Source organism: Aspergillus aculeatus, assembly GCF_001890905.1.
Source record: "Aspergillus aculeatus ATCC 16872 unplaced genomic scaffold ASPACscaffold_16, whole genome shotgun sequence".
NCBI lineage: Eukaryota > Fungi > Ascomycota > Eurotiomycetes > Eurotiales > Aspergillaceae > Aspergillus > Aspergillus aculeatus.
In genome coordinates, this window is record NW_017962991.1 from 833,653 (window position 1) to 856,777 (window position 23,125).

The 23,125-nt window shown below is 54.9% G+C and overlaps 9 protein-coding genes across 9 annotated transcripts; 4 read left to right on the forward strand and 5 right to left on the reverse strand.

The window, feature by feature from the left end:
* Window positions 1-183: 183 nt before the first annotated feature.
* ASPACDRAFT_63549 (uncharacterized protein) lies at window positions 184-1,542 on the forward strand (the record flags this gene model as incomplete). The annotated part of the gene is made up of 4 exons (XM_020203901.1): window positions 184-457; window positions 528-568; window positions 637-955; window positions 1,016-1,542. The coding sequence occupies 4 exons, from the start codon at window positions 184-186 to the stop codon at window positions 1,540-1,542; spliced, it is 1,161 nt and encodes a 386-aa protein (XP_020052991.1).
* Window positions 1,543-2,144: 602 nt separating this feature from the next.
* Window positions 2,145-3,457, forward strand: ASPACDRAFT_34235 (putative glycerol dehydrogenase (GCY1); the record flags this gene model as incomplete). Its single annotated transcript, XM_020200028.1, has 7 exons — window positions 2,145-2,205; window positions 2,279-2,363; window positions 2,417-2,424; window positions 2,491-2,648; window positions 2,723-2,752; window positions 2,812-3,109; window positions 3,168-3,457. The coding sequence occupies 7 exons, from the start codon at window positions 2,145-2,147 to the stop codon at window positions 3,455-3,457; spliced, it is 930 nt and encodes a 309-aa protein (XP_020052992.1).
* An 895-nt stretch (window positions 3,458-4,352) lies between these two features.
* Window positions 4,353-6,412, reverse strand: ASPACDRAFT_34530 (flavin-containing monooxygenase; the record flags this gene model as incomplete). Its single annotated transcript, XM_020200048.1, has 3 exons — window positions 4,353-5,574; window positions 5,635-5,963; window positions 6,098-6,412. The coding sequence occupies 3 exons, from the start codon at window positions 6,410-6,412 to the stop codon at window positions 4,353-4,355; spliced, it is 1,866 nt and encodes a 621-aa protein (XP_020052993.1).
* Window positions 6,413-6,732: 320 nt separating this feature from the next.
* Window positions 6,733-10,399, forward strand: ASPACDRAFT_125410 (uncharacterized protein). Its single transcript, XM_020196818.1, has 16 exons — window positions 6,733-6,893; window positions 6,965-7,000; window positions 7,064-7,139; window positions 7,200-7,704; window positions 7,764-7,996; window positions 8,045-8,303; window positions 8,350-8,372; window positions 8,425-8,497; window positions 8,554-8,675; window positions 8,723-8,836; window positions 8,890-8,958; window positions 9,007-9,148; window positions 9,200-9,340; window positions 9,399-9,470; window positions 9,535-10,065; window positions 10,134-10,399. Exons 1-16 carry the CDS (start codon window positions 6,773-6,775, stop codon window positions 10,194-10,196), a joined length of 2,580 nt encoding a protein of 859 aa, XP_020052994.1. The 5' UTR covers window positions 6,733-6,772; the 3' UTR covers window positions 10,197-10,399.
* Window positions 10,400-10,943: 544 nt separating this feature from the next.
* On the reverse strand, window positions 10,944-12,288 carry ASPACDRAFT_54513 (putative NAD binding Rossmann fold oxidoreductase; the record flags this gene model as incomplete). Its single annotated transcript, XM_020202891.1, has 5 exons — window positions 10,944-11,477; window positions 11,535-11,596; window positions 11,663-11,764; window positions 11,830-11,941; window positions 12,004-12,288. The coding sequence occupies 5 exons, from the start codon at window positions 12,286-12,288 to the stop codon at window positions 10,944-10,946; spliced, it is 1,095 nt and encodes a 364-aa protein (XP_020052995.1).
* A 961-nt stretch (window positions 12,289-13,249) lies between these two features.
* Window positions 13,250-13,798, reverse strand: ASPACDRAFT_63554 (uncharacterized protein; the record flags this gene model as incomplete). The annotated part of the gene is made up of 1 exon (XM_020203902.1): window positions 13,250-13,798. One exon carries the CDS (start codon window positions 13,796-13,798, stop codon window positions 13,250-13,252), a length of 549 nt encoding a protein of 182 aa, XP_020052996.1.
* Window positions 13,799-14,159: 361 nt separating this feature from the next.
* Window positions 14,160-18,131, reverse strand: ASPACDRAFT_81312 (non-ribosomal peptide synthetase). Its single transcript, XM_020205846.1, has one exon. The coding sequence runs from the start codon at window positions 18,051-18,053 to the stop codon at window positions 14,223-14,225; it is 3,831 nt and encodes a 1,276-aa protein (XP_020052997.1). The 5' UTR covers window positions 18,054-18,131; the 3' UTR covers window positions 14,160-14,222.
* A 1,596-nt stretch (window positions 18,132-19,727) lies between these two features.
* On the forward strand, window positions 19,728-21,991 carry ASPACDRAFT_1906304 (Zn(II)2Cys6 transcription factor domain-containing protein). The gene is made up of 2 exons (XM_020198826.1): window positions 19,728-20,576; window positions 20,629-21,991. Exons 1-2 carry the CDS (start codon window positions 20,080-20,082, stop codon window positions 21,629-21,631), a joined length of 1,500 nt encoding a protein of 499 aa, XP_020052998.1. The 5' UTR covers window positions 19,728-20,079; the 3' UTR covers window positions 21,632-21,991.
* ASPACDRAFT_8186 (uncharacterized protein) lies at window positions 21,786-22,820 on the reverse strand (the record flags this gene model as incomplete). The annotated part of the gene is made up of 2 exons (XM_020205969.1): window positions 21,786-22,145; window positions 22,200-22,820. Coding segments are annotated over 2 exons (981 nt in total), but the record flags the coding sequence as incomplete, so codon positions are not given.
* Window positions 22,821-23,125: the final 305 nt, after the last annotated feature.

The window sequence follows — 23,125 nt, forward strand, 5'->3', positions numbered from 1 at the left end:
GGCGATGGTCCCATCCCCCGATGCACGTGACCATCGGAGATTAGGGCACGCATGGCTTTCTCATCATTCACTCAAGCAGCAAATTTAATCGGGACGGAATGAATCTAGTATCAAAGTAGCTATCAAATTAGCCTGGAAGTGCAATCGAATCCGTCTCGCTTTTTTGACCCCTGTTGACACACTATGCATTACAAACTGTTGTTATCGGGCGACCGAGCCGACTTCACCACGCTCGCACTCGATCTCGACAAGAAGAAGCTAAGCATCCTCGCGAACTACGCCGCCCCTTACAATGCTTCCTGGGTCGAGCCCGTGACTTCACAAGGCAGCGTTGACCAATTACTCGGGCTATCCGAGGGTGATGACGCCGGCCTGCTTTACAGCTTCGAAGTAGATCATGCACACAAGGCTTGCAAAATCACCAGTCAGCAGCCGACCCTGGGAGCGCCGGGTCACTGTGAGTCTTGTCCCATGTTGCAATGTTGCTTTCTAAAAACAAGATTGATGTTAACCGCACTCGGGTATAGTCCTCACGCTGCGCGATAAGTCTGCACTGGCGCTGGCGACGGTTCGTCTATCCCACCCCTTCGCTTTCGCATCTGTCAAAACGGATACTCATACACATATCATATCCAGTACCTAGGAGGTTCCATTGCTCTCTACCCCATCTCAGTCACCAAGTCCGGCACCCTACTGCTCGACGACGTCCCCCGAACCGAGATCATCCCGGAATTCCCCTACCGGGCCGCGGGACATGGGCCGAACCAAGGCCGACAGCGACAATGCCATGTTCACCAGATCCTTGAAGACCAACGCGGCTTGCTGTACGCTCCGGACCTGGGATCCGACCGAGTGTGGCTCCTCCGGCGCGAGGGGGTGCAGAAGCTGGACATCTGCGGCTGGCTGCAGTGTCCCCCGGGAACAGGGGCTCGGCACGCCGTATTGAGTCCGGATGGTATGTAGCCTTCAGGTGCTTCATAGCATCTAGCTAGGTTGGCTGACAGAAGCTTCTCAGAGAAAATCATGTATGTCATCGGAGAACTCTCACACACCGTCCTCGCCTTCGACCTCTCCGATGGCCCCGCCGAAGCCATCCCGCCCATCGCTGGCTTCGCTCCCAACATCATCCCCCCGGAGGTCCACCCCGACCATCAGTTCATGATGGACTCTTCCGAGATCTGTCTGCATCCTTCGATTCCCAACGTCCTTTATGTCAGTAATCGGTGGGAACGGCACATCGCGCGCCGCGAACCGCATCTCCAGAACGTCCCGCAGCAGCTCCCGCCCGGCGATGCGATTGCCATCATCTTGCTATCGGACGACGGCAGGAGTGTCAAAGCGATCAGGCACGTGCGCACCAAGCTCGATGTCATCCGTGGAATGCGGGTCAGCGACGACGGCAGGTACATCGTGGCGGTCGGGCAGGAGGGTGGTGGTGTTGAGGTCTACGAGATTGGCGGGGATCGAGGCGATGTGTGGACCCTTGTGGCTGAGTTGAATGAGGGGTTGGAGAGTGGCATCAAACATGCTGTCTGGCTATAAGGTTGACGCAAATGGGAGGACTGCACGGGATGAGAAGTAGCTGATTCAGGCTCTCATTACGATGCATGGAACAGAGCCTAGGCTATACATGGCTACCTTTGAGCAGCACTTCAAGATAGAAGGTAGATTTAATGACATTGTTATGATCAGTATCGAATAACACAATATAAACCTTTATCCCACAAAAATCGATTCTGAAACGAGGTGGACTGCTGCAAGAGCGGGTCAAGATACATTATACATCAATGATCGAACCAGAAACGTGTTGGCTTCCCACCACGGTTGAAGCTAAGTCTTTGCTTATACGAACAACTGTCACGTCCAGGGTGACTTCAAGTTACCAGTTACTGCATGCCGAGCACGGAACCCGACAGAAAAGACTCGACCTGATCTGACGTCACACCGGAGCTCATCGCCAGGGCCGGACATAAACACTTACCGAGGTCGAAATAAACCCGATGGCGGTTAAGCCAATCTCCGACCCCACGCTGATTATCTCCGAATGCATTCACAGCGCAGTGCCTTTTTAGAGGCGGTCCCTGCAGCGCTACTTTGCATGTACTTTCTTGTATTTTCTCACAAACCAAAATAGCAATAACACGATGGCTCCTTCTACTCACTTCAAGCTCAACACGGGCGCCCTGATTCCCGCCGTCGGTCTCGGTACGTGCTTATGTTTGTGGACTGTCGTGGGTACGGTACAGTACTTGCTAACACCTGGGGTTTCAATGTATAGGAACCTGGAAATCCGAGCCCGGAGAGGTGGTTAAGGCGGTGGCTTTCGCCCTCAAGAATGGATACCGTCACATTGACGCAGCATTGTGAGCCCTGTTGTCTCCCGTCGTCGAGTTTGACCCCTGCTAACACATACCAGGATTTACTGTGAGCTCCCGTACATGGATGGGTCATTGCATCCGTTCCACCACTAGTCTAATGCCTATGTTGTAGGCAACGAGAACGAAGTCGGCCAGGGTATCAGAGACAGCGGCGTGCCCCGTGAGGAGATCTTCATCACCAGCAAGCTCTGGAACACCCACCACCCCAACGTCGAGGAGGGTCTGCAGAAGACTCTGGACGCGCTGGGCACCGACTACCTCGATCTCTACGTAGGTCTTGTCCAACACGTGACACTCGCGTGATACCTTGTATAGTATCCGGACTGACCCCACGTTGCTATCAGCTGGTACACTGGCCTGTTCGGCTTGTTCCGGTGAGTCCTCCTGGACCCTGTCCCTAGCCTCTTCATGGGCTAATTCCATCCGCGTATAGAACGAAACCAGCGAGCTTCTTCCAGTGAACCCAGACGGTACCCGCTCGGTGGACCGGTCATGGGACCAGAACGAGACCTGGCGCCAGATGGAGGAGGTGTACCGATCCGGCAAGGTCAAGGCCATCGGTGTGGCCAACTGGTCCATCCCCTACCTCGAGGAGCTGCGCAAGAAGTGGACGGTCGTGCCGGCTGTCAACCAAGTCGAGCTGCACCCGTTCCTGCCGCAGCATGAACTCCGCGAGTACTGCGAGAAGCTTGGCATTCTTCTGGAGGCGTACTCGCCTCTGGGCTCCACTGGTGAGTTTCACACCGCCAGAGCGCATAGTCAATCAAACTCGCTGACATTTGTGGCCAGGTGCCCCTATCATGTCCGACCCCGAGATCCAGCAGATCGCGGACAAGAACGGCGTCTCAGCCGCCACGATCCTCATCAGCTACCACGTCAACAAGGGCGTGGTAGTCCTGCCCAAGTCGGTGACTGAGAAGCGTATCGCCAGCAACCGCGAGGTCATTGCGCTCTCTGAGGAGGATTTGGCCGTGCTCGATGGGCTGGCGGCCAAGGGCAAGGCTCAGCGGCTGAACACGCCACTGTGGGGATTCGACCTGGGCTTTGCGGACTGGTACGGTCCGGTCAAGGCGCAGTGATGCCGTTGGTAAGATCATGCCGTATAGATTTATGAATTAGAAAGCGAGTCTTTGGTGTTAGGCTGTACAGAACTAAAATGAGATATTCTGGTTGCACATTCCGAAAATATGTTTCATATGATAAAGGGCCTGAGTCCGCAGTTTGCCTGTTCGCACTTTGCGAAGCGCCGTAAAGCGCCGTACCTCTCTACCTCTCTATCTACGTGAGTTGCTTTCCAGCACCACCGTGTATATGTATATATGAATTAGAGGGTCTTACATTATCTGAAAGCATAAATTCCATTTTTTCCAGAATATAGGTCTCATGCGGACGTGTAGCTCGGGGGAATCCGGAGAAAATCCGGCGCAGGTTGAAGTTCTGCCCCGAGCGCAGTAAAGAGTCTGGGCCTGCGTTGACCTCGTTAAAGTTCAAACCTCCGGGTGTGTTGTTGATAACGATTAGGTATATGCACGTGGTATAAAGACTGGGGTGTCCGAATTTTGATGGTAGTACCTTCCGCCCTTGAGATTATGAGCTCATTCCAGGGTAGCTCAGTCATAAGTCTTTTTCGAATTTGGGTAAAGGAACCCTTTGCGGCAGCTCGTTGCTGTATCATGGACCCTACATAACCCGCGCTATCTCAGACTTATTCCGCAGTGAGATTGAACTACACAGTGAATCCTGAAGCAATTTTGAGTTTTTCGAATGGAACTTGGTCTCTGACGTGAGGTGTGTTAGACTAGCTTCGGACACAGTTTCTTCTTAAAGACTTCTACCCTACAATATTGCACCTGAAGAACTGATATCAAGAAAAGTCTGACATTGACTAACAACACATTGCAAGAAAGTTCGTAATCATGAGAATAAATCATATTTATGTACACGCACAAACCAAAAAAGCACAATAGTCTAAGTCTAAGCCTTGTACGGCGCGGGGGAGACCCCCTCCATCAGCGCCTTGATGCGCATCGCCATGAGCTTCGAATGGAAGCGGGTGTAGGGCAGGTAGCCGACCATGAGCCAGAGGTTGGGCACCCCGGTCTCCCGGTACGCGGTCTTGAACTCGCCCTCCTCGTCGATGCCCCAGATGGGTCCGCACTGGCTGGCGATCTTGTCGCCCAGCGTGGCCCGCACGGAGTCGATGGTGTTGGAGAAGCCGGTGGCGAAGACCACCAGGTCGAACTCGCGCTCGCGGCCGTCGTTGAGTATCACCTTGTCCTCCGTGAAGCGCTCGATGTAGCCCGGCTCTACCTTGATCTTGCCGTTGATGATGTGCTCGCACGCACCCGCGTCGAAGTAGAAGCCTCCGTTGCGGGTCTGGCCCAGCGTGGAGCCGCCGGTGCCGCGCTGGCCGCGCCAAGTGCGCAGCCCCCGAGCGTGCAGCGCATCCAGCAGCGGGCGGTCGAGGTCCTCCAGCACCTTGGCGTTGCGGCGTGCCAGCTCCTCTCCGGGGCCCGTCGGCGTCGCGAAGAAGAAGCGGTCCTGTTCCTCCTGGTTGGGGCGGTTGCCCTCGGCATCGGGGCCGTAGTTGCCGATCGCGCGGGGCACGGAGTGGGTGAGGGACATGATATAGGTGGGGGACCGCTGCAGGAGAGTGACGTCGATGCCACGGCGCGAGCAGTCGAAGGCCGTGTCGAAGCCGGAGGAGGAGGTGCCTACCACACAGACCTTCTTCCCGACAAAGTCCCGTGCGCTGTCGTGCGCGGTTGAGTGGCGGATGACGCCCTTGAAGTCAGCCATACCGGGGACCGGGGGGGTCATGGGCACGCCGCACAGCGAGGTAGCCATGATGACCTGCTTGGGGTGCAGTTCGCGAGTCTCCCGGCCTCCCTTGTTGATTGTGACCGTCCACCGGTTCTGTTCGTCTTGCTCGGCCTTGACCACCTCCGACTTGGTCCAGACGTTCAGCTCCAGCGCCTCGGCGTACCACTGCATGTACATGCCTTGCTTCTGGGCGGGAGTGTACGTGGGCCAGAGCTTGGGGTAGGGGAAGTAGGGCAGGTCGTCGGCCCAGTGAGGGAAGTGCAGCGAGAGGTACTCGTAGCGCTTCTTCCAGACGTCTCCGATTTCGTCGCCGCGCTCGATGATCAGGCTGTCCATGCCCAGTGCCTTGCATCGGGCGGCCAGCGCGAGACCACTGTTGTGGGGTAAGGGCGTCAGTACTTGCAATGTAGGCATGGAGAAGGGACTTGCTCACTTCTGTCCTCCACCAATAATCAGAACCTCCGGATTGGCAGCCTCCACTTCTGCGGCCCGCTGCTTCTCCCAGCTGATAGGGCCGGTCATATGCCCGTCGGCCGGGGGCACTTCTGGGAACTGCTTCAATTTCTCGGCTACAGTGTGCATGGTGTAGATCTTCCACCCCTCCTTGGTGAGAACGGCATTGATCACCGCTGAAGCATTCACAACTTCAGTCTCAAATGACACAACAAACTGCAGCTGGGCAAAATCGGGGTACGGGCGCGAAACCGCGGGAGCGGGACTGAGGAACTTGAAGTTGGTGGCTTTCGTGGTGGGGAAAAGGTCCTGGGCAGCTTTCAGGATGGCGGGGTGGAAGTTGAATGTGCGGTAGTCCCAGGTGAAGGACAGCTTGTCGCGCCAGACACCTGTATTGAGGGAATGTCATGTCAGTTGGTTGCATGCATGCCGTATGCGAGCACAGAGTAAGACCTACCATATGAGAGGAAGAGATCGGTGAATGCTTGCGCATCGCCAGCTCCCATGCTCTCGGAAAGGCGGGCGACAATCGTCTCCGCCTCCTTCTGAGCGTCGCAGTCGGAGGGGATCTCAATTCCCAGAACGTCTGAGGTGGGAAGAGGGTGGTTGTACTTGAAGTCATACATGTAGTTGTCGTCGACAGGGGGCTTGGAGGAGGGAGTATCCAGCTCGCTGACCACGACCTGGGCCTTAAGGTCGGTCAGGCTGACCTGGTTTACTTGGTTGTCCAGGCCCGATTCTTGAACTCTGAGAACCATTTTGGCTGATGAAACAAAGGGAACAATTGAAACAATAATTCGAAACAAGTCTAATGAGTAAGGATGTGATGTCTGTTTGTCGAGCTCAATTTTTTTTGCTTCTCCAGTCGCGTCTTCTATACCTTTTTCAAGAGACTCGTCTCTCGGGTAGATCGGGCCATTTCCATCTTGGGACCGGAGATAAAGCAATCGGGAATTGGCATCGGAGGTAATCTCTCGTATTTTGCGGGGATGTGGGGGTGGATGTGGCTCGTCACATGACCGGACATATTTCTCGCCTCTCCGCCTCCCTCCTCGGCTTTTCCGTCATCGACAACACCCGCTTTCATCTCATTCATGCAACCCGAATCATATGGCATGATGACCAACAACCCAGGATCGGACCGCTCCCAGCCATCGGGAAGAGTCAGCCATGAGGCCGATGACGATCCCAGACCGACCAAAAAGCAGCGAAGACAGCGCCCATCCCTCAGCTGTGCAGGTCAGTGCTGCTTTCCTTGTAGAATGTGACGGTCAAACGTATAGAAAGGTTAATTCCAATAACTCTTGCAGAATGTCGCCGGCTGAAGATGAAATGTGATCGGCAGTGTCAGTAACTTCAGTTTGACGTATGGAGACCGTGCCCACCGGCTGAAAGAAGGAACCTTGCAGTGCCGTGCTCAAACTGTGTCCGCCGACGCCGGACCTCATTCTGCAACCCAGGTGCAGCCGACACTACACCGTCCCGGTTTGTTCACGCCCATGTGCTTATGCATGCCTGCATAATACTAACCGGCTGCTATGGCAGAGGATCGGATACACCCAAAAAACAGCGCAAGAGCCCTGCACAAGCTGAACATCCCCCTCCCAAGGAAGACAGTGCACCCCGTTCACCCGACACCCCTAGCTTGGCTCATCCATCCATACACATCTGGGACACGCCATCTCAACGTGATGTTTCACAACATCACGGTCAGGCCCAAAATACTGCCGCGGAGCAGGGGCCCGCCGACCATTCGGGCCGCAACTCACGGCAACCACCGCATAACGGCAACAGACGGGATGACTTTGAACAACTCGCCCTTCTAGCCCACGCGCTACAGTCCGACCCATTGCACGAATCTTCTTCAGCTGCTTCAGGCCGAATTAACCTATCTGGGCCCAGCGTTCGAAGGGATAGTGGCTACCAGAATCCCGTCCCACAGCCCCTTGGCGTTGCCGAACAGAACGGCTCCTACGGCACGTTGATGTTGGGTAAAGGAGGTCGGTCCAAGTACCTGGGCCCGACGGCTGGCAGTGAATGGTTGAAAGAGGTAGGTCATCTCTGCTTGAGCCTCGTTCACAGCCACCACTGAGTTGTGTATCTACGTAGTCGGAAACCCAAGACGCATCGGACAGTCCCCCGGTGACCCGCGCTCCTTCCCCTAAGATCCCAGATTCGGTTCCATCCCAGCCCTATCGCTTGACTCCTGGTACCACTCCCATCGCATTTCCGTTCAATGTGGCAGCCTCACACGTCAGTACTCGGGAGCTGCTTTCCCGCCTGCCCGCCAAGGAGGAGGCGGAGACATTGGTGGGATCGTACTATCGCTATTGTGCTTGGCAGTGAGTGTGATTGACGGGGTTTACGAGGCAACGCTGACAATGGTTTAGTCATAATGTTGCTCCCAAGGCCAGTTTCCAGAAGACCTTCGACCGCGTCTACAAGTTTGCCGAGGGAGCGTCCGTATCTCCGCGGGTCAATCCGCAGGAGATTGCGCTGGTGTTCATCGTCCTGGCTCAAGGCACCTTGTTTAACATTGAGATGCCTAACTATGATCCATCGGCCGAGGACTGGCTGCATCTCTCGGAGTTGGCTCTGGTGAAAGGGCGCTTCCTATCCAACAACATGGTCGCCGGACTACAAACTCTAGTGAGTCTTGAGCTTGTCGCTATCTTTCACCGCTAACGATCAGCAGCATTTGATGGCGCATCTGCATTTGTACGTTACTGAATGGCTCCGCAGTTTGACTCTTTCACTGACATTGGTCTAGACATTTAGATAAAGGGGGCCGAGGGGACAATGCCTGGCCACTCTGGGGTCTGGTCATGCGGTTGGTCCAAGCGGTAAGCATGACAGTTCCAAGTGAAGTCCACCACTGATGGAGAGTTTACATATCTAGATGGGTATGCATCGGGACGGTGCCCGCTGGAATCTTCCGCAGGATGTGATTGAGGAAAGACGCAAGGTATTCTGGGAGTTGAACGCCGCCGACACCTTCCAGGCACATTGCTTCTCACGGCCGTATGAACTCCCCGTGCAGGTCTTATGATATGTCTAATCTCCGGCAGATGCGCTATGAATCCAGAGCATTGCGATGTCGCATTCCCTTCCGAGCCGGAGAACACAACCGGCGAAAAGAGCTATTCGATCCTTCGATTTGAGCTCTCGCAGCTTTCGTCCGAGTTTGTTTTTCTCTTGTCGTTCCGGGGAAGCGTCACATCTAACCAGACCGCAGAATTCTCCATATGGCGATGAAGGTGCACAAACCACCGTACTCGGCTGTGACCGACCTCGACATTCGACTGTATGTGCCCGCCCGCCACAGTCTGACGTGAAAGCTGACGCTCTGTAGCGGCGAATTTGAGCGCAATCTGCCGTTCTCCCTTCGTTGTCGGGCCGCGTTTCTGTCAATGCCCTCTCGCTACCCTCACGTCGAAGCGGCAATCGAGGCATCGCCCGAACCGTCCCGCAGGTCGATGACCATTTCTTTTCAGGTTCGTCTTTTTTCCATGCCAACTCGGATTCTCTGACTGAGTACTCGGCAGCAAATGAATCTAGCGCTCAACATCTCAGAGACGATCATCAACCTCCATCGACCATATTATGCAAAAGCACTGTACGATATCAACGACCGGATGAGATCCGTATACGCGCCTTCATTCTTGACCGTGATAGAGCGTTGCGCCGTAAGCCTTCCCATCTCCGGTCGCCCAACATGCAAGACCCTCGAGCTGACGCCGACAGATCATCATCGCAATTGTCGACGACATTCACACCCGTTTCCCGGCAGTCAGCACCAGACAATGGAACTTCTGGGTAGGCGCTTCCCTCTAGCTTTCTTCGGGCCAGAACATTACTCACAACCACCTTTCTACCCCAGTACCACGTCTTCGGCTCCGCTCTCTGCCTGGGCACCCTCGTGCTGTGCGACCCCAGGAACCCCATGGCCACCTTCGCTCTGACTCAGCTCGACGCCGCAATCAACCTCTTCACCTCGCTGATCCAACACGGCGCCAATACCCCGCGCTACGGCCGGAACCTGCAGTGGCTGATGAAGCTGCGCGCACGGGCGTCGGCCAAGATCGCTTCCGCTTCGACACAGCCAGATGCTGCGCGGGAGGATGCGGGCTGGCGGGAGGACCGAGACCGCGAGGACAGCGAGGATGTCGAGCTGCTGGGCTGGCGGACGCGACTGATCGAGCGGGCGGGCCAGGGCCTGCAGACGATCCGGACGACGATCCAGCTGGCGGAGGAGACGCCTACCGATTCGCCGCATGGCATTGACGTGGGCTCGAACCCGTCGCCGAATGACCTCCATCATCATCCTTTCGGATTGCTGCAGGGTGATACTTCGATGATTGTGGCGGGCTCGTCGTTGCCGATGGTGACGCCGGATTCGACGAATGAGCTGGTGAGATCTTCCTGTCTTGTCCTCTGTTTGGTTGGGTGTGCGAGCTAACGTGTACTGTATTGGCGTAGTTGCAGGACTTTTGGGATCCGATGCTTCTTCAGGATCTGTTGGGGAGTATACCGCTGGGCTAGGCGGATGAATCGCATTAGACTCTGGCGGCGGAGTGATTAGTTTTGTGTAGCTACTACTGACTCGTTTATACCTCTTACTAGCAGCCTACAGATATGGTGAGGTGCATTTTTTCCTGATTTTCGGGCTTATGCTCACACGTTGTAATGAAATAGCAGATATGTATATAGATTCTACGTATGGCCTGTCAATCACTCGATCTGTGTTTTTTGTGGAACTATGGAGAAAACACCTATATGAGCATGCTGATTTCAGATGTGTCGGTGAAAGGAGAAGACGAGAGGCATCAGTTTGTTCTAGAGATTCATTGATAGGAGAAGAGTGAGTAACATGCGAGGCCTAAGGAAACGGCATCACATTCCAGTATCAAGGAGAATGATATTGTATATTCGCGTGTTTCTCCCTGCGGTCTCGAATATGTCTCGGTCGGCCCAAAAAATGAATCTGAAGATTTGAAACTATAATCAAATTTTCTTAAATAAGTGAAAGAAAGATGCTAGCCACGTGCAAGCAAATCCAGCCTTGAGTAACGCCAGTTTGTTCTGAGGTATTTTGACTCTGGTACTAGAAAGATCAAGTCTAAAGTGTCGATTCTACGAATCTCAGGTGCCTCGAAGCGAACAGAAAATGTCATGCACATATTTTTGATTCGTAACCCACAGGTCTATGCGTCTACCACCCATAACAAAAACAAACATGCAAAACGCTACTATAACGAAGCCCAAGCCACCACGTTCCTGATGCTAAAATCATGCCTTCTTGCTCGCATCCAGAATCGCCAACCCATCATCATCAAAGTACACGGGCACGCCGTGGCGGAAGGAGAACTGCAGCGCCGTGGCGATCTTGGCGGCCTCGTACGCGTCCTCGGGCGCGCACGTCAAGGGCGCCCCGTCGAGGCAGGCGGTGGCGAACTCTTCCAGGTCCTTGAGGAAGGACTTGTCGTACAGTACAAAGGCGTCTGGGGTGGTGGCAGTGCGCACGCCGTGGGCGTCGCGCACCTCGACGCGGTTGATGGTCGAGTTGGCGTTGATCACCGAGTGCGCCTTGGTGCCGCACACGCGCGTCATCCCCTCGAACCCGTTGGTCAGCGTCCGCCCCAGGTGGAAAGTCAGGATCTTGCCGTTGGCGAACTCCACCAGCCCCCAGCCGTTGTCGGCGTCGCCGTACTTCGAGAGCTCGCCGTAGACGGCCTGTTGGCCCATGGCGACGACCCGGTTGACTTGCTTCTTGGGGTTGGTGAGGCCGGATTTGACGTCCAGGTAGTACCGGCCGATGTCAATCTGCAGAATTATGGTTAGTATGGGGTAGTGTAGGAAGTAGAGGGAAAGGGGACGGACATCGTGAACACCCATGTCGACGAAGATACCTCCGGATTGCTCGGAGAAGCGCACGAAGAAGCCTAGGGACACGGTGGGTTAGCTGGATAGGTTCACAGGTACGAAGTAACAGAAGGCCGGAAATTCACCTGTAGGGTCCTGCTGGTCGAGACAGGAGCTCTCCACTGCGTGAATGTCTCCGAGTGCGCCAGCCTCGACCATCTGCTTCACCTGACGGTACGACTCATCATCTAGCGCGGGTCAGCTCACTCCTCAACACTAGTTGCCACAGCATAGGGGGTTGAAGTCCACTCACATCGTCGACAGAAGGGGACCAGGAATTTGAGGTGAGGCTTAGACGCAGCCTTAGCGAGAACCTCCTCGGTGGTGATCACGTCGACCGAGATCGGCTTCTCGCACATGACATGCTGGACGAGGCGAGTCAGTCTCCACCGCGGTTCTGAAGTCCATAAGGGGTAGTAGAACGCACCAGACCCAGATCAAGGCCCTTGGTAATCAAAGGCGCGTGGGTAGCGGTCGCCGTCGAGATAAGGACGGCCTCGGCACCGCTGTTCCTCATGCAGTCCTCTGGATCAGCAAAGAACTTCACGGAGGCGGGCAGATTGGCCGCCGCCCATTCGTCAGCCCCGGGCTTGGTGTCACAGGCGGCGACCAGCTCGATGCGAGGCTGCTTGAAGGCCAGGATCTCGGCGCGGATGGCTCCCAGACGGCCGAGGCCGATCAGAGCGAGTTTGAGGCGCGGTTGCGTGGTCATGTTGATGGTTGTGTGTGTTGTGGTTTGTCTGGAGGAAGGAGTGATGGATTGTGTGGGAGGTCTTGCATTTTATCTCCATTTCTGAATAATTGCTTCCCCAGACATGTTACGGGGAGCCCTAACTCAGGGCCCGACGTTGCGGATGCTGCACGCGGGGTGGATGGCAGATGTCCGATCTCCGATGCTTTTTACCGCGGGGCAAGATCGAAATAGCCGATGCTTTGGTCCGATGTCGGGTGGGGTGCGTGCCGGTAGACGAGCTTAAGTCCGACTCCTACTTTGGCCGATCGGACATCGTACGGGTAGAAGGCGGTCGGCGACTCAAGGCTGCTGGTTGGATCTCAATTCACGACCAGCGTAGAATTACATTTAGCAAGAAGCGACTGCTATTTTACATCTTGGTTGGTTAACTTAGTTGTATACAGCTCTCAAGGCTGTCTTACTGGCTCTTAGGTTACCTGGCATCTACTTGTTAAGGCAGTCAGTCCACACGGTGCTTGATCAATTTTACAAAATGTTACCTCATCCAGAGTACTAGGTGAGTACTGTACTAATATATTCTCAGCTGTAAACTAGCCAACAAAATCAAAATACTTAGAAATATTCTCCAAACTCTCATTACAGTCTAAGATTCACTTTTTATGTATGACCCTACAGATGTCATATAGAATGTACATAGAGTCACCAGAAAGAATGTTCGCAAGAACAGAAATTAAATAGGCAGCTAGCTTGTAAGCTACCCAAGAATTGTAGTGAACCGCCCCCAGAGCAAACATATCAAACATCACCCTTGATTGAATCGCTGTACCAGCTCCCCGGTATACACGTATATAATATACACCCCCAGCCCAATCCTAACATAAAGCATCAATCTCAACCATAACACCACCCTTTCACTCCTTCACCCCCCAACTCACCCCAGCTAGCCCCTAACATCTCCAAAACCAACACAATCAGAGCCCTAAAAAAAAGCAATCGGATTCCCCCCTTCTCCCGCAGAACCAACCGCCTGCTCTACATCCCAATGCTCCACCATGCACGTCCCAACCATCCGGATAATATCTACCAGCGCCGACTCCCCTCCCTCCGCACCATCCTCCTTTGAATTCGGGATCACCCGCGTATGCGCCACCCCAAACGTATTCCCCGCTGCGTCCCACCCCACGAACGCCCGCTGCAGCTGCGAGGTCACGTCCGGCACGAGATTGGCCAGCTCTGCTGCCGTCTCGGTCACGCCTGTGCCGGCCACGAGTGGTGAGTGGTTGATGTATTTCCCGGCAACGTAGTGGCTCAGTGCGTCGGTGAGACGGTGCTCGGTGTACATCCAGTTGGTGAAGGTAGTCCACGCGGCGAGTTGCTCGGCAGGTGTCGCGGTGGGGGTTGTGGTGTTGGGGCAGTTCAGTTGAGTGAATTCGTCGGTGCTTGGGGATGGGGTGGTGGATGTTGCGTGGGTGCTGGTGAGGAGGAGGAGGGGGAGGAGGAGGGTGGTGGCTAGGTGTTGGAGATGCATTTTGGGAGGAGTGCTCGCGTGGGTTTGAGAAGATGGTTGGATGAGTGGCAAAAGGTGGAGGGGGGGTTTGTTGTCTTATTTATCGTCAGGGTTGAAGGTATCGGGGTGGTTGGAAGGAATGTTGAGTGGAATGTGTCGGTTGTTAGGTTCGGGGCTCCTCAAGCATGGGTCTGAGTCTAGGCCCATAGAGGGGGATATAGGCAATGCGGTGAGTGATGTACTGTTGATCTGAAGAATCGGTGGGAAATACTGATTAGCGAAAGAAAAGGTGAAACATGAAGTTGGAAGACAAAGTGTAAGGATCTTGATTATCGAAAATAAACTCTGGGATATTGATACGCGATGCGATATACCAACCATTGGCAAAACGAGAAACCTTCATTACATCACTCATGCATGTCTATAGTCTATCAACATTGACCCATTAAATCGGCTCATCCCGGGGCTCGATCAACACCTCATTAACAGAAACATGTGCGGGCTGACGCAGCGCATACACAATCGAATTGGCGATATCCTCCGGAGCCAAAACCTCCGCCCCCGACGGCTCGCCATACTTCTTAAGCGCTTCCGCGTCTGTACTCATCCCCAATAGATCCGTGGCAACGTTGCCAGGCTGCACACTCGTTACTCGCAACCCTGTTCCGGCAGTCTCCAGACGCAAAGACTGCAGAGTAGCCTCCACGAAGAACTTGCTAGCTGAGTACACGCCCAGACCCGGGAACACCTTCCGACCGGCATCTGAGGAAATGGCCACGATGTGTCCGGCGCCGCGGGACAGCATGCCCGGGACCGTAGCCGACAGGCAGTGCAGGAGACCCTTGCAGTTCACATCTACCGTCCGCTCCCATTCATCCGTCTGCACATTAGCCATCATGGTGAAGTACATGACACCCGCACAGGAGACGAGGATGTCGATAGGGCCGAGTTCCTGGGTGGCATCGTGGAACAAGGCGTCCACCTGTGCCTTGTTCGTGACATCTGTCTTTTTAGCAATAATCTTGCCTCCATGGGCTGCCAGCTGCTTCTGCAACGACTCGAGAGCTTCCACACGACGAGCGGCAAGAGCAACATGGCAACCTTCGCGTGCAAGAGCAGTAGCCACTGCTGCACCAATGCCGGACGACGCGCCGGTGACAACAGCCACACGGCCGCTAAGCGGACCTCTGACCAGCTTCGCAGTTCCGTTCAGCGCCTGCTGGCGCACAGGAGGCTTTGACAGCCATCCTCTGGCAAACCAGTGACGGGTGTAGGTCTCGAGCAGCGCCTTGTCCACCTTCGGCCGTTCCACGCATGTCCGGAACGGTCGGGTGGCCGCGTTATCCAGCACGACAATGTCCCGCAGAAATTCTACAGTAGGCATACCACTGCGGAGGATATCCACGGTGAACCCACCGTCACCACCCTTGACGTTACTGCGCTTCTCGTTCCACAGGGTAACCCATTCATCCCAGCCAAGAGGCTTTGTGGGGTAGCCCAGCTCGTTCAGAGCAGCAAACACATCGCGCGTGTCCACGGGCTTGGGGTCACCCAGATGGAAAATCGTCTGCTCAGCATGAGTCTGAGTGGCTAGATGGACGATGGCCTTGCTAACGAAGTCCACCGGAGTCATCTCCGCGCGCCAACCTTGAACTTCAGGGGCGTAGCCCAACTTGATCGATTCCACAATCAAGGCGGAGAGAAGATCCCATGCGTTGGCAGCACCGGTAGTACTATGTCCACTGATCGTGCCGGCACGGTGGACCTTCACGGGCAGACCGCGACGGCCGGCCTCGAGAACGAGCTGCTCCGCGACCCACTTAGTTTGTCCGTATCCATCGAGCAATTTGGTCGGAACATCCTCCACATCCAACAACGTGTCCTCCGGCCAGCCTTTCTCGCCCGAGGCGGGCAGTACCCCGTTCGTGGAGACGTACTGCACTGTGGCGCCACTCTTGCTCGCCAACCGAAGAATCTCACGCGTACCACCCACGTTGGGCCCGCGCAGGGCGGCATAGGGGTACACGAGGTTGACGGTAGCCGCAGCATGCACAATCACCTCGACACGAGCAGCCAGCTCATCGAACGCCTTCGTTGAAAGACCAAAACGTGTGCGAGAAAGGTTTCCTGGCAAAATCTCCACACGCTCCATCACGGAATCGCGCCACAAGCCGAGATCAAGAAGGTTCCGGCGAATGCGTGCCACGCCCCCGGGCTGATCATCATTCGCAGGCTCATTAAACCGCACCAGACAAATAATCTGGGCGGAGGTGCTTTCCAGCAGATCGTGCAGGAGAAAAGCACCGAGAAAACCAGTCACACCCGTCAGAAGGACGGTGTTGGCTTTGTCAAGGGAGCAAACCGTGGCAGGGTTCGTAGGTCGGATGTCATCGTCGAGAGTAGCGTCTGCACGCAGAACAGCTGGAAGATCAGCTTGCACTGCGGCTGTGTGTCCGTCCCGAATCGCACGGACGGTCTCCAAGTGGCCAGCCAGGGTTGTGGTCTCCGCCAGTCGAGTAATAGGGACCCGAAAGCCAAAGTGCCGAGACAGGCGTGAAGAAAGGTCGGCAAGTGACAAGGAGTGACCTCCTAGGTCGAAGAAGTCATCCGTGGCAGTGAGAAGAGTCTTGGATGTCTTGAGAGCTGCAGCCCAGCAGGCTGCGACCTGGTCCAGAGTGATCGGATCTTGATCCGCCGCTTTGCCGTTACCGTTGGTATGAACATCAGTCTTGGGGGGAGGCAAGCGCTTGAGGTCAACCTTGCCCGTCACATCATGGGTGGGGAGTTCCGGCAATTCGACCCACAAAGCGGGAATCATGTAGTGCGCAAGGGACTGCGCCAGAATGCGACGCGCCGCAGGGCTGTACCCGGCTTCGTTGACCTCAACCGTCGGCCGACCGGCAGCATTCCTGTCTGGCACGATATAGGCTACTAGCTGTCGTTCCAAACCCTCGCCATGAGCGACGACCGCACAGTGACCGACCGCGAGATTCTTGACAATCTCGCTTTCGACCTTGGCTGGCACCACGGAATATCCTCGCAACTTGATCATGGATCCCACGCGACCGGTAATTTCGAGGAGTCCCGAGGGCAGCAGCCGGGCCAAATCACCGGTGCGGTAGAGGCGAGATCCGGGCTGTGTATCGAAGGGGTTGGGAGAGAACGCTTTGGCGGTGGTCTCGGGCAAATTGAGGTATCCACGGGCGAGCAGTGGCCCGGCCACAAATAGCTCCCCACTGACTCCCGCATCGACCGGTTGGCCACTCTCGTCCAGAATGTAAATCTGCTTTGGATCTAGAGGCGGACCGACCGGGCAGTATGTCGCTTCCTCATCAAGGATCTCCCGAATATCCCCACAGGCGATTTCATGCGTCTCGCATGCACTGTAGCAGTTAAGTAGACGAGTCTGCGGGAGAGCCTTGATCGCGCGACGAGCCAAATCCGTCGTGACCACTTCCCCATTCAGCCACAACGTGCGGAGCTCGGGAAGACGTTCGTCGATGTGGGGATGACGCTGCAGCACGGTCGCCAGCAAGGTGGGCGTCATCAGGGTCTCTGTAATCTTCCTCGCTGCCAGCAAGTCGACCAATGCTGCAGGATCGTAGCTCGCGTCGTCCGGCACTGTCACCACGGTGGCCCCTCGCAACAGCGGCCGCAGGATCTCCCAGATGAAGAAGACATTGCAGGCAACACGGTCGCCGGGCTGCAGGTCCTGAACCCCGAATCGCAAATCATAGGAAAGCACTGGAGCTCGGTGGGGGTTGGCAATGCCCTTGGGCTTGCCTGTAGTGCCAGACGAGTAGGAGACAAATGCCAGTCGGTCCAAATCATCGTCGGCGGGCAGAGGAGCCGGCTCGGTCGCGTGACCATTTGCATGTGCGGCCGGCTCGTCCAGGACGATCAACGGCACATTACTCTTGATCTTGCCCACTTCCGCCCGGTGAGTGATCACGACCGCTGGGTTGCCGTCCTCAATCACGTCAGCCAGCAGCTCTGGCGGGTAGGCCAGCTCCAGGACGAGAAAGGCGCCTCCCGCCCGCAAGGCGGCCAAGCAGGCAATCACATAATCGGCACTTCTTGGCAACAGCACGCCCACCAGCGTATCTCGGCTCACTCCATATGTGCGGAGGCGGCGGGAGAGGCAGTCGACCTCGCGATCGAGCTCCGCGTATGTGAAAGTGGTCTTGTCATCCTCGAGGGCTACCGCGTTGGGGGTCGCTTTCACTTGACGAGAGAATAGAGCCGATAGGTCTTTTGTGGTATCGATGAAGGGCATGGTTGCGTTAAATTGAGAGGGAATGTGGACGCATGAGAGGGAGGGAGGAAGGAGGAGGAGGAGGCGAGAGGAAAGGGTGGAGCTCGGGGGTTATTCAAAGAAACTGGGCAGGCATGCGTTGTCAGCTGAATGCAGTAATAGGTAGGATTGCATTACACTGCAGACTCACCGGCAGATTGATGAAGGAATTGAAGGAGAGCTTTCTTCTCACCGAGCAGGACAGAACTTGTTGTTGATTGAGTAGTGACAGTAATGAAAGAAAGAAAATTGAGAGCGGTGGAGGTGGAGGAGGGAGGAAGGCCCCCGGGTGTTTTGTGGGCAGAGAGTTGAGACATCCTGGCATAACCGGTTTGGGTTAGTCTTCCCAACATCATGGATCCATCGATCGTATTTGCAAAACTGGATATCCATGGCTCGCCAGCACCATCCAGTGGGTGGGTGGGTGGGTTGCTCCAGGACTTCGAGACGTGTTCATCTTAGCAGGGTACCGATGCTGCACCGTGGATGTCATAAAGTTTCAGCCAGGTACTTATAACTTTAGTAGCTATCTATCTATTATTGTCAATTAAGGATGACAGTGGTATGGTAGCAAATGGCCGTAAATTGTCCCCTGGTCGTGCATGCATCAGTGGCGGAAATGCCACCCCTCTCTTCTCACCGTGGTGGACTCGGGACTCCTTCTCTTCCCCTCCTTTTGCCGAGTCACCTGACCTGCTCCCAGTGGTCTCTCCGCATTGCCGATTGTTGCTGGTTGTTGCTGGTTGTTGCTGGTTGGGGGCCAAGCGGTTCCACCCGACCTCCGTCTTATTATCGTCGAGTATCGATTGGTCGATGGCGCTGACAGGTGGAACCCCTGACATGTGATTGCGGGTCAACTGTTGGTCCGGGCTCACAATCACATGCTTGCGGCGGTTTTTGTTGAGAGTCGACAAAAGCTGAGGAAGTTTTCCAAGTTGGAAGCTGGTGCTACAGCAATTGACTCTCCAGGCTCACATGACTTCTTGCCTAGTAGATTGCTCACCGCCTTTGAATTTCGTTGAGATCACGATCAAGAGATGATGGTGCTATCAGGGATCATGGATGCAGGGGGCACCTGCCCAGTGCGTGCCCTGCTATCTGGCTAGGCCCTGGCAGGGAAAGACGGTGGGGCGCTAGCTCTATCCCCGATCAGGAAGGTACCCTGAGATTTCCCATACAAAAACCAACACCGGTGCAATGTTAGAATCGGCAGAATCATGGGGTCTATGAGGCGTTGGCGAGAAACCGACGATAGGATCAGCAAGGCCTTATCACACATCTAGTTTAGCTATCACAACGGACCTCATGGTAGAAGAGGTTATCACCACCTTCAAATCATGTGACTGCGTCTACGGCATGCTTGGGCGCCCGTAGACCGGAATCCTTCTTGGCTTGGCTGTTTCTGCCACTGACAGCTTTCTTTACATTCGTCTACATGACAGAGGCAGATATCTATTCATTACCTTCTCAGGTTAATTCGACATGAAACATCGAATCAATCTACTTATTTCCGAGTCTTTTTCTCATCAGCGATATAAAAAGCACCTGCTTACCGATGGATTTTGCACCAGCTGAACGGCTATACCGGCCGCTCTTAAGGACTAGCGTGGGGGCATGAGCGTCTTCCAGCCGCAGCCCCCCGCCCCCCACCCCCGATCTCCATCCATCAGCCACATAAAAGCTTGCAATCTCGAGCCAGATAACACCAAGCGGAAGTAGTGTACCAAGATCGGTATCACCACTGACTGATCACCCACATGGAGAACCACGATTTCTTTAACGAGCACGAGGACAAGGTGGAGGAAAGACGGAGTTCGTCCAAAGATGGTATTTCCACCCTTCCGATGATGGGTGCGGTCACAGGGGGTGGAATAGACCCCTTCAGAACATATCCCTCCACACTGCCCTCGGACATTGTCAGCAATTGCTTGCAGTATCGTATGTATACCACATTACAGATCCCCGAAACTCTACTCCCCACTTATTCTTGGCTGTAGGGTTGAGCATCATGACGCCTCGAATGATCCCGAGCTCAGGAGCCAAGAACCCTTATCTGGATGCTTGGCTGCCCGTCTCCCTGGAGAACCCAGTGCTGTTCAATGCGCTGCTGTTCTCAACCGTCACACATAGGCTCACGCATTGCCTTGTGAATCAAAAGAGCACACCTACCTCGATGGTCCTAGAGAACAAGCAGTTGTTAATCTTATGTCAGCAAGAGGCAGCGACGAGAGCGAACAAGGCGCTTCGGCACGCTGCGACTGCAGTAACAGACGCCAGTATCCTGGCCGTTCTCATGTTAACTGAAGCAGTGGATCATGCCTTTCAGGAGCGAGATTGGACCGGCTCTTCGCCATTCAATTCCCCGCTACAAGGCCTACAATGGCTCAATATTCACGGGGCGCGTGTGCCGCACATGTCTCATCAGGCGGGCCTCTGCAAGCTAGTGGCCTTGAAGGGCGGGCTCCAAAGGGTCGGGATTCCGGGAGCCTCGTTGGCGATTTTCTAGTAGGGTCTTTATGTGTTTCTTTGGTAGCAGCCTCGCTAATCTTGCACTTAGCCGGACCTTGGTAAACTCCACTTTAACCTTGACCAAGCCCCAGATTCCATTCTATTCCAACCGTGGGCATGATAATTCCGACTGGCGGTTCCACTTCAGCTCGTCTGGGGGATGGTGGGACCATGGGGTGCAGAAATTCCAGACTGCTGGCCTACCATCTGCCCTCGCGTGCGTATTGCAGGGGTTCGTCATGTACTGCAGCATGGTCCACGCATATGTGAACGGCGACAACGCACCAAACGATACCAGCTTGTTGTGTGACATCCGGAACCTAGTCCACTTCCATGTCATGTCGCTGCCCACAGGAGCGGAATGCGACGGAAGAGAATGGTATCCCGGGTATGAAGCCTGCAGGCTTGGCCTGCTCATATTTAGCGTCGGGGTTATTTTCCCCATCCCCCCTGTCGGCTCGCCACTTCCCGGTCTCGCAGGGCTTCTACGCCGGGAGTTGAGCGAGGGATCTCTATTCGAACAATGCACTCTCGACGCGGACAATGGGCTTCTCGTGTGGCTCCTTACGATCGGTGGCATAGCCGCGCAGCACACCATCGAAAGATCGTGGTTTGCACAAAAGCTTACGACCGTCGTCAGTCTTACCTCAATCTCCAGCTGGCGTGTCCTCCGGGCGCAGCTTAAGACCTTCCCTTGGTTGGACTGTGCATGCGATCATGCCGGAGAAAGGCTGTGGGAGGAGGCCCAACGATCCACCTCTCCGGCGGCCTTCACAGATGTCCCGGGTACCCATCGCTATACAACAAGGCTCCAGCCATGCCTTCACTGCCGCCGACGAAGGGTGAAATGTGACAAGCAGCAACCATGTCAGAACTGTGTCAAGCATAATCTTACTTGCAAATACACGACTTCGACACTCGAGGAACAGACTGAGACTCCAACTACGGGAATGACGCATGCCTGCGGCGTGTGCCGCCAGCGGAAAGTCAGATGTGATGGACAGAGACCTTGTAAAGGATGCCAGAAATTGCAAGTATCATGTTCACGGTAAAGACGCTATGGACCATCGCACAACTGGCTTCATACATATTGTTTGCTTTAGAGAATGGAGCTAAAGTCAGTTCGCTCGCAGTACTCCTTGAAGGAAGTCATCTTGATGCCGAACTATCTCCTGTTAGAACCTTGTGCTGTTTCCAAGATCCGGGTAAAGGCAATATGCTTACCTGCGAGGGTCGGACCACCGTGGGATCACCCCCGTCATATCCGAACTGCTGCGCGAAAAGCACGTTTTCCCCAAATTCACGACCGAGTCCACCAGGCAGGAGCTTCTCGAAGGACTCAATGGTGTGAAGTTGGTAGCCACCGTTCGGTACCCCCTGCGACTGGCACCAGATGTCAAGATACGTCTCCCATGACAAAACATCCCCAACAGCCAGAAGGTTCAGGCCCGGAGGTCCATCCGCTACCGCTTTGACACACCGACCAAAGTCGTTCTGCACGTCTCCAAACGGAACGGGAATGTCGGCCGGGCCAACCCCGGAGATTCGATAGGAGCCGTCGGTTTGCTAGAGAAGAGCGTCAATACGTGTTCCCTCACGCAGCACAAGTGATGACGAAACCTTTTTCGGTGTTGTCGGCAGACCCCATTGCCAAAGCAGATTGAAGTAGATCGGTGCCTGGATCTGCGAGAAGCGGTCTTTCAAGCTCAGCAGACCTCGAACATGGTCAACTACTACCGCCTTCGAGTCCATGTGGAAGACTCTGGGGAATTCTCCTTTGCTCCACTTGTTGGCGGACGCCATGGAACTGAAGACAAAGCGTTCCAGTGTCGGGATCCGGGCGGCGGTGTCCGCCAGATTCTTCCCCTGCTGGACCTCTACTTCAAAGCAATATTCCGTGAGGTCCTGGTCCGGTCGTTTCTTGATCATGCTTTCGGCGTCTTGGAAGACTGTCCAGAAGTCAGTCACGCCGAAGATGATGTTTGCATTCTGGAATGCGGCTTCCAGGCTGTCAGGGTAGTTCAGGTCCCCGTAGACGATCTCGACGCCTCGCGCCTGTAACTCCATGGCTTTAGGAGAAGATGGGTTGCGGGTGACACCGCGGACCTTCCATCCTGGAAGCTGGAGGTATGTGCTTGCGACGGAGCCTCCCTGTAGAATGTAAGTAAGATGCCTTGGATTCGTGGGAAGCACACTTGCCTGGACTCCCGTGACACCTGTGATGACAATCAACTTGGACATCTCAGCACTTTCTTTTGCAATTTTATGGCCGGGGATCATAGAGTTGGGGTGTGCTGAAAGGCGAATGAGTCTTTATTCGTTATTGCGAGGTCAAGCAGCTTCTTATATCAAATTACCTCGACCAGAGGCTCATGAGGCACTTCGAGTAACCCTTTGATTCTCTCGTGGTAGTATTGGTAATCAAGGAAAGCGTCCAAGTGCCTCAAATCCTTATATCTGCATGAATAGACCACACCCAACTCTTCGTATCCACATTCTGCTGATGAAGCATGCATTGCCAACCTCCCCAAAGGTCGGGTCCAAGA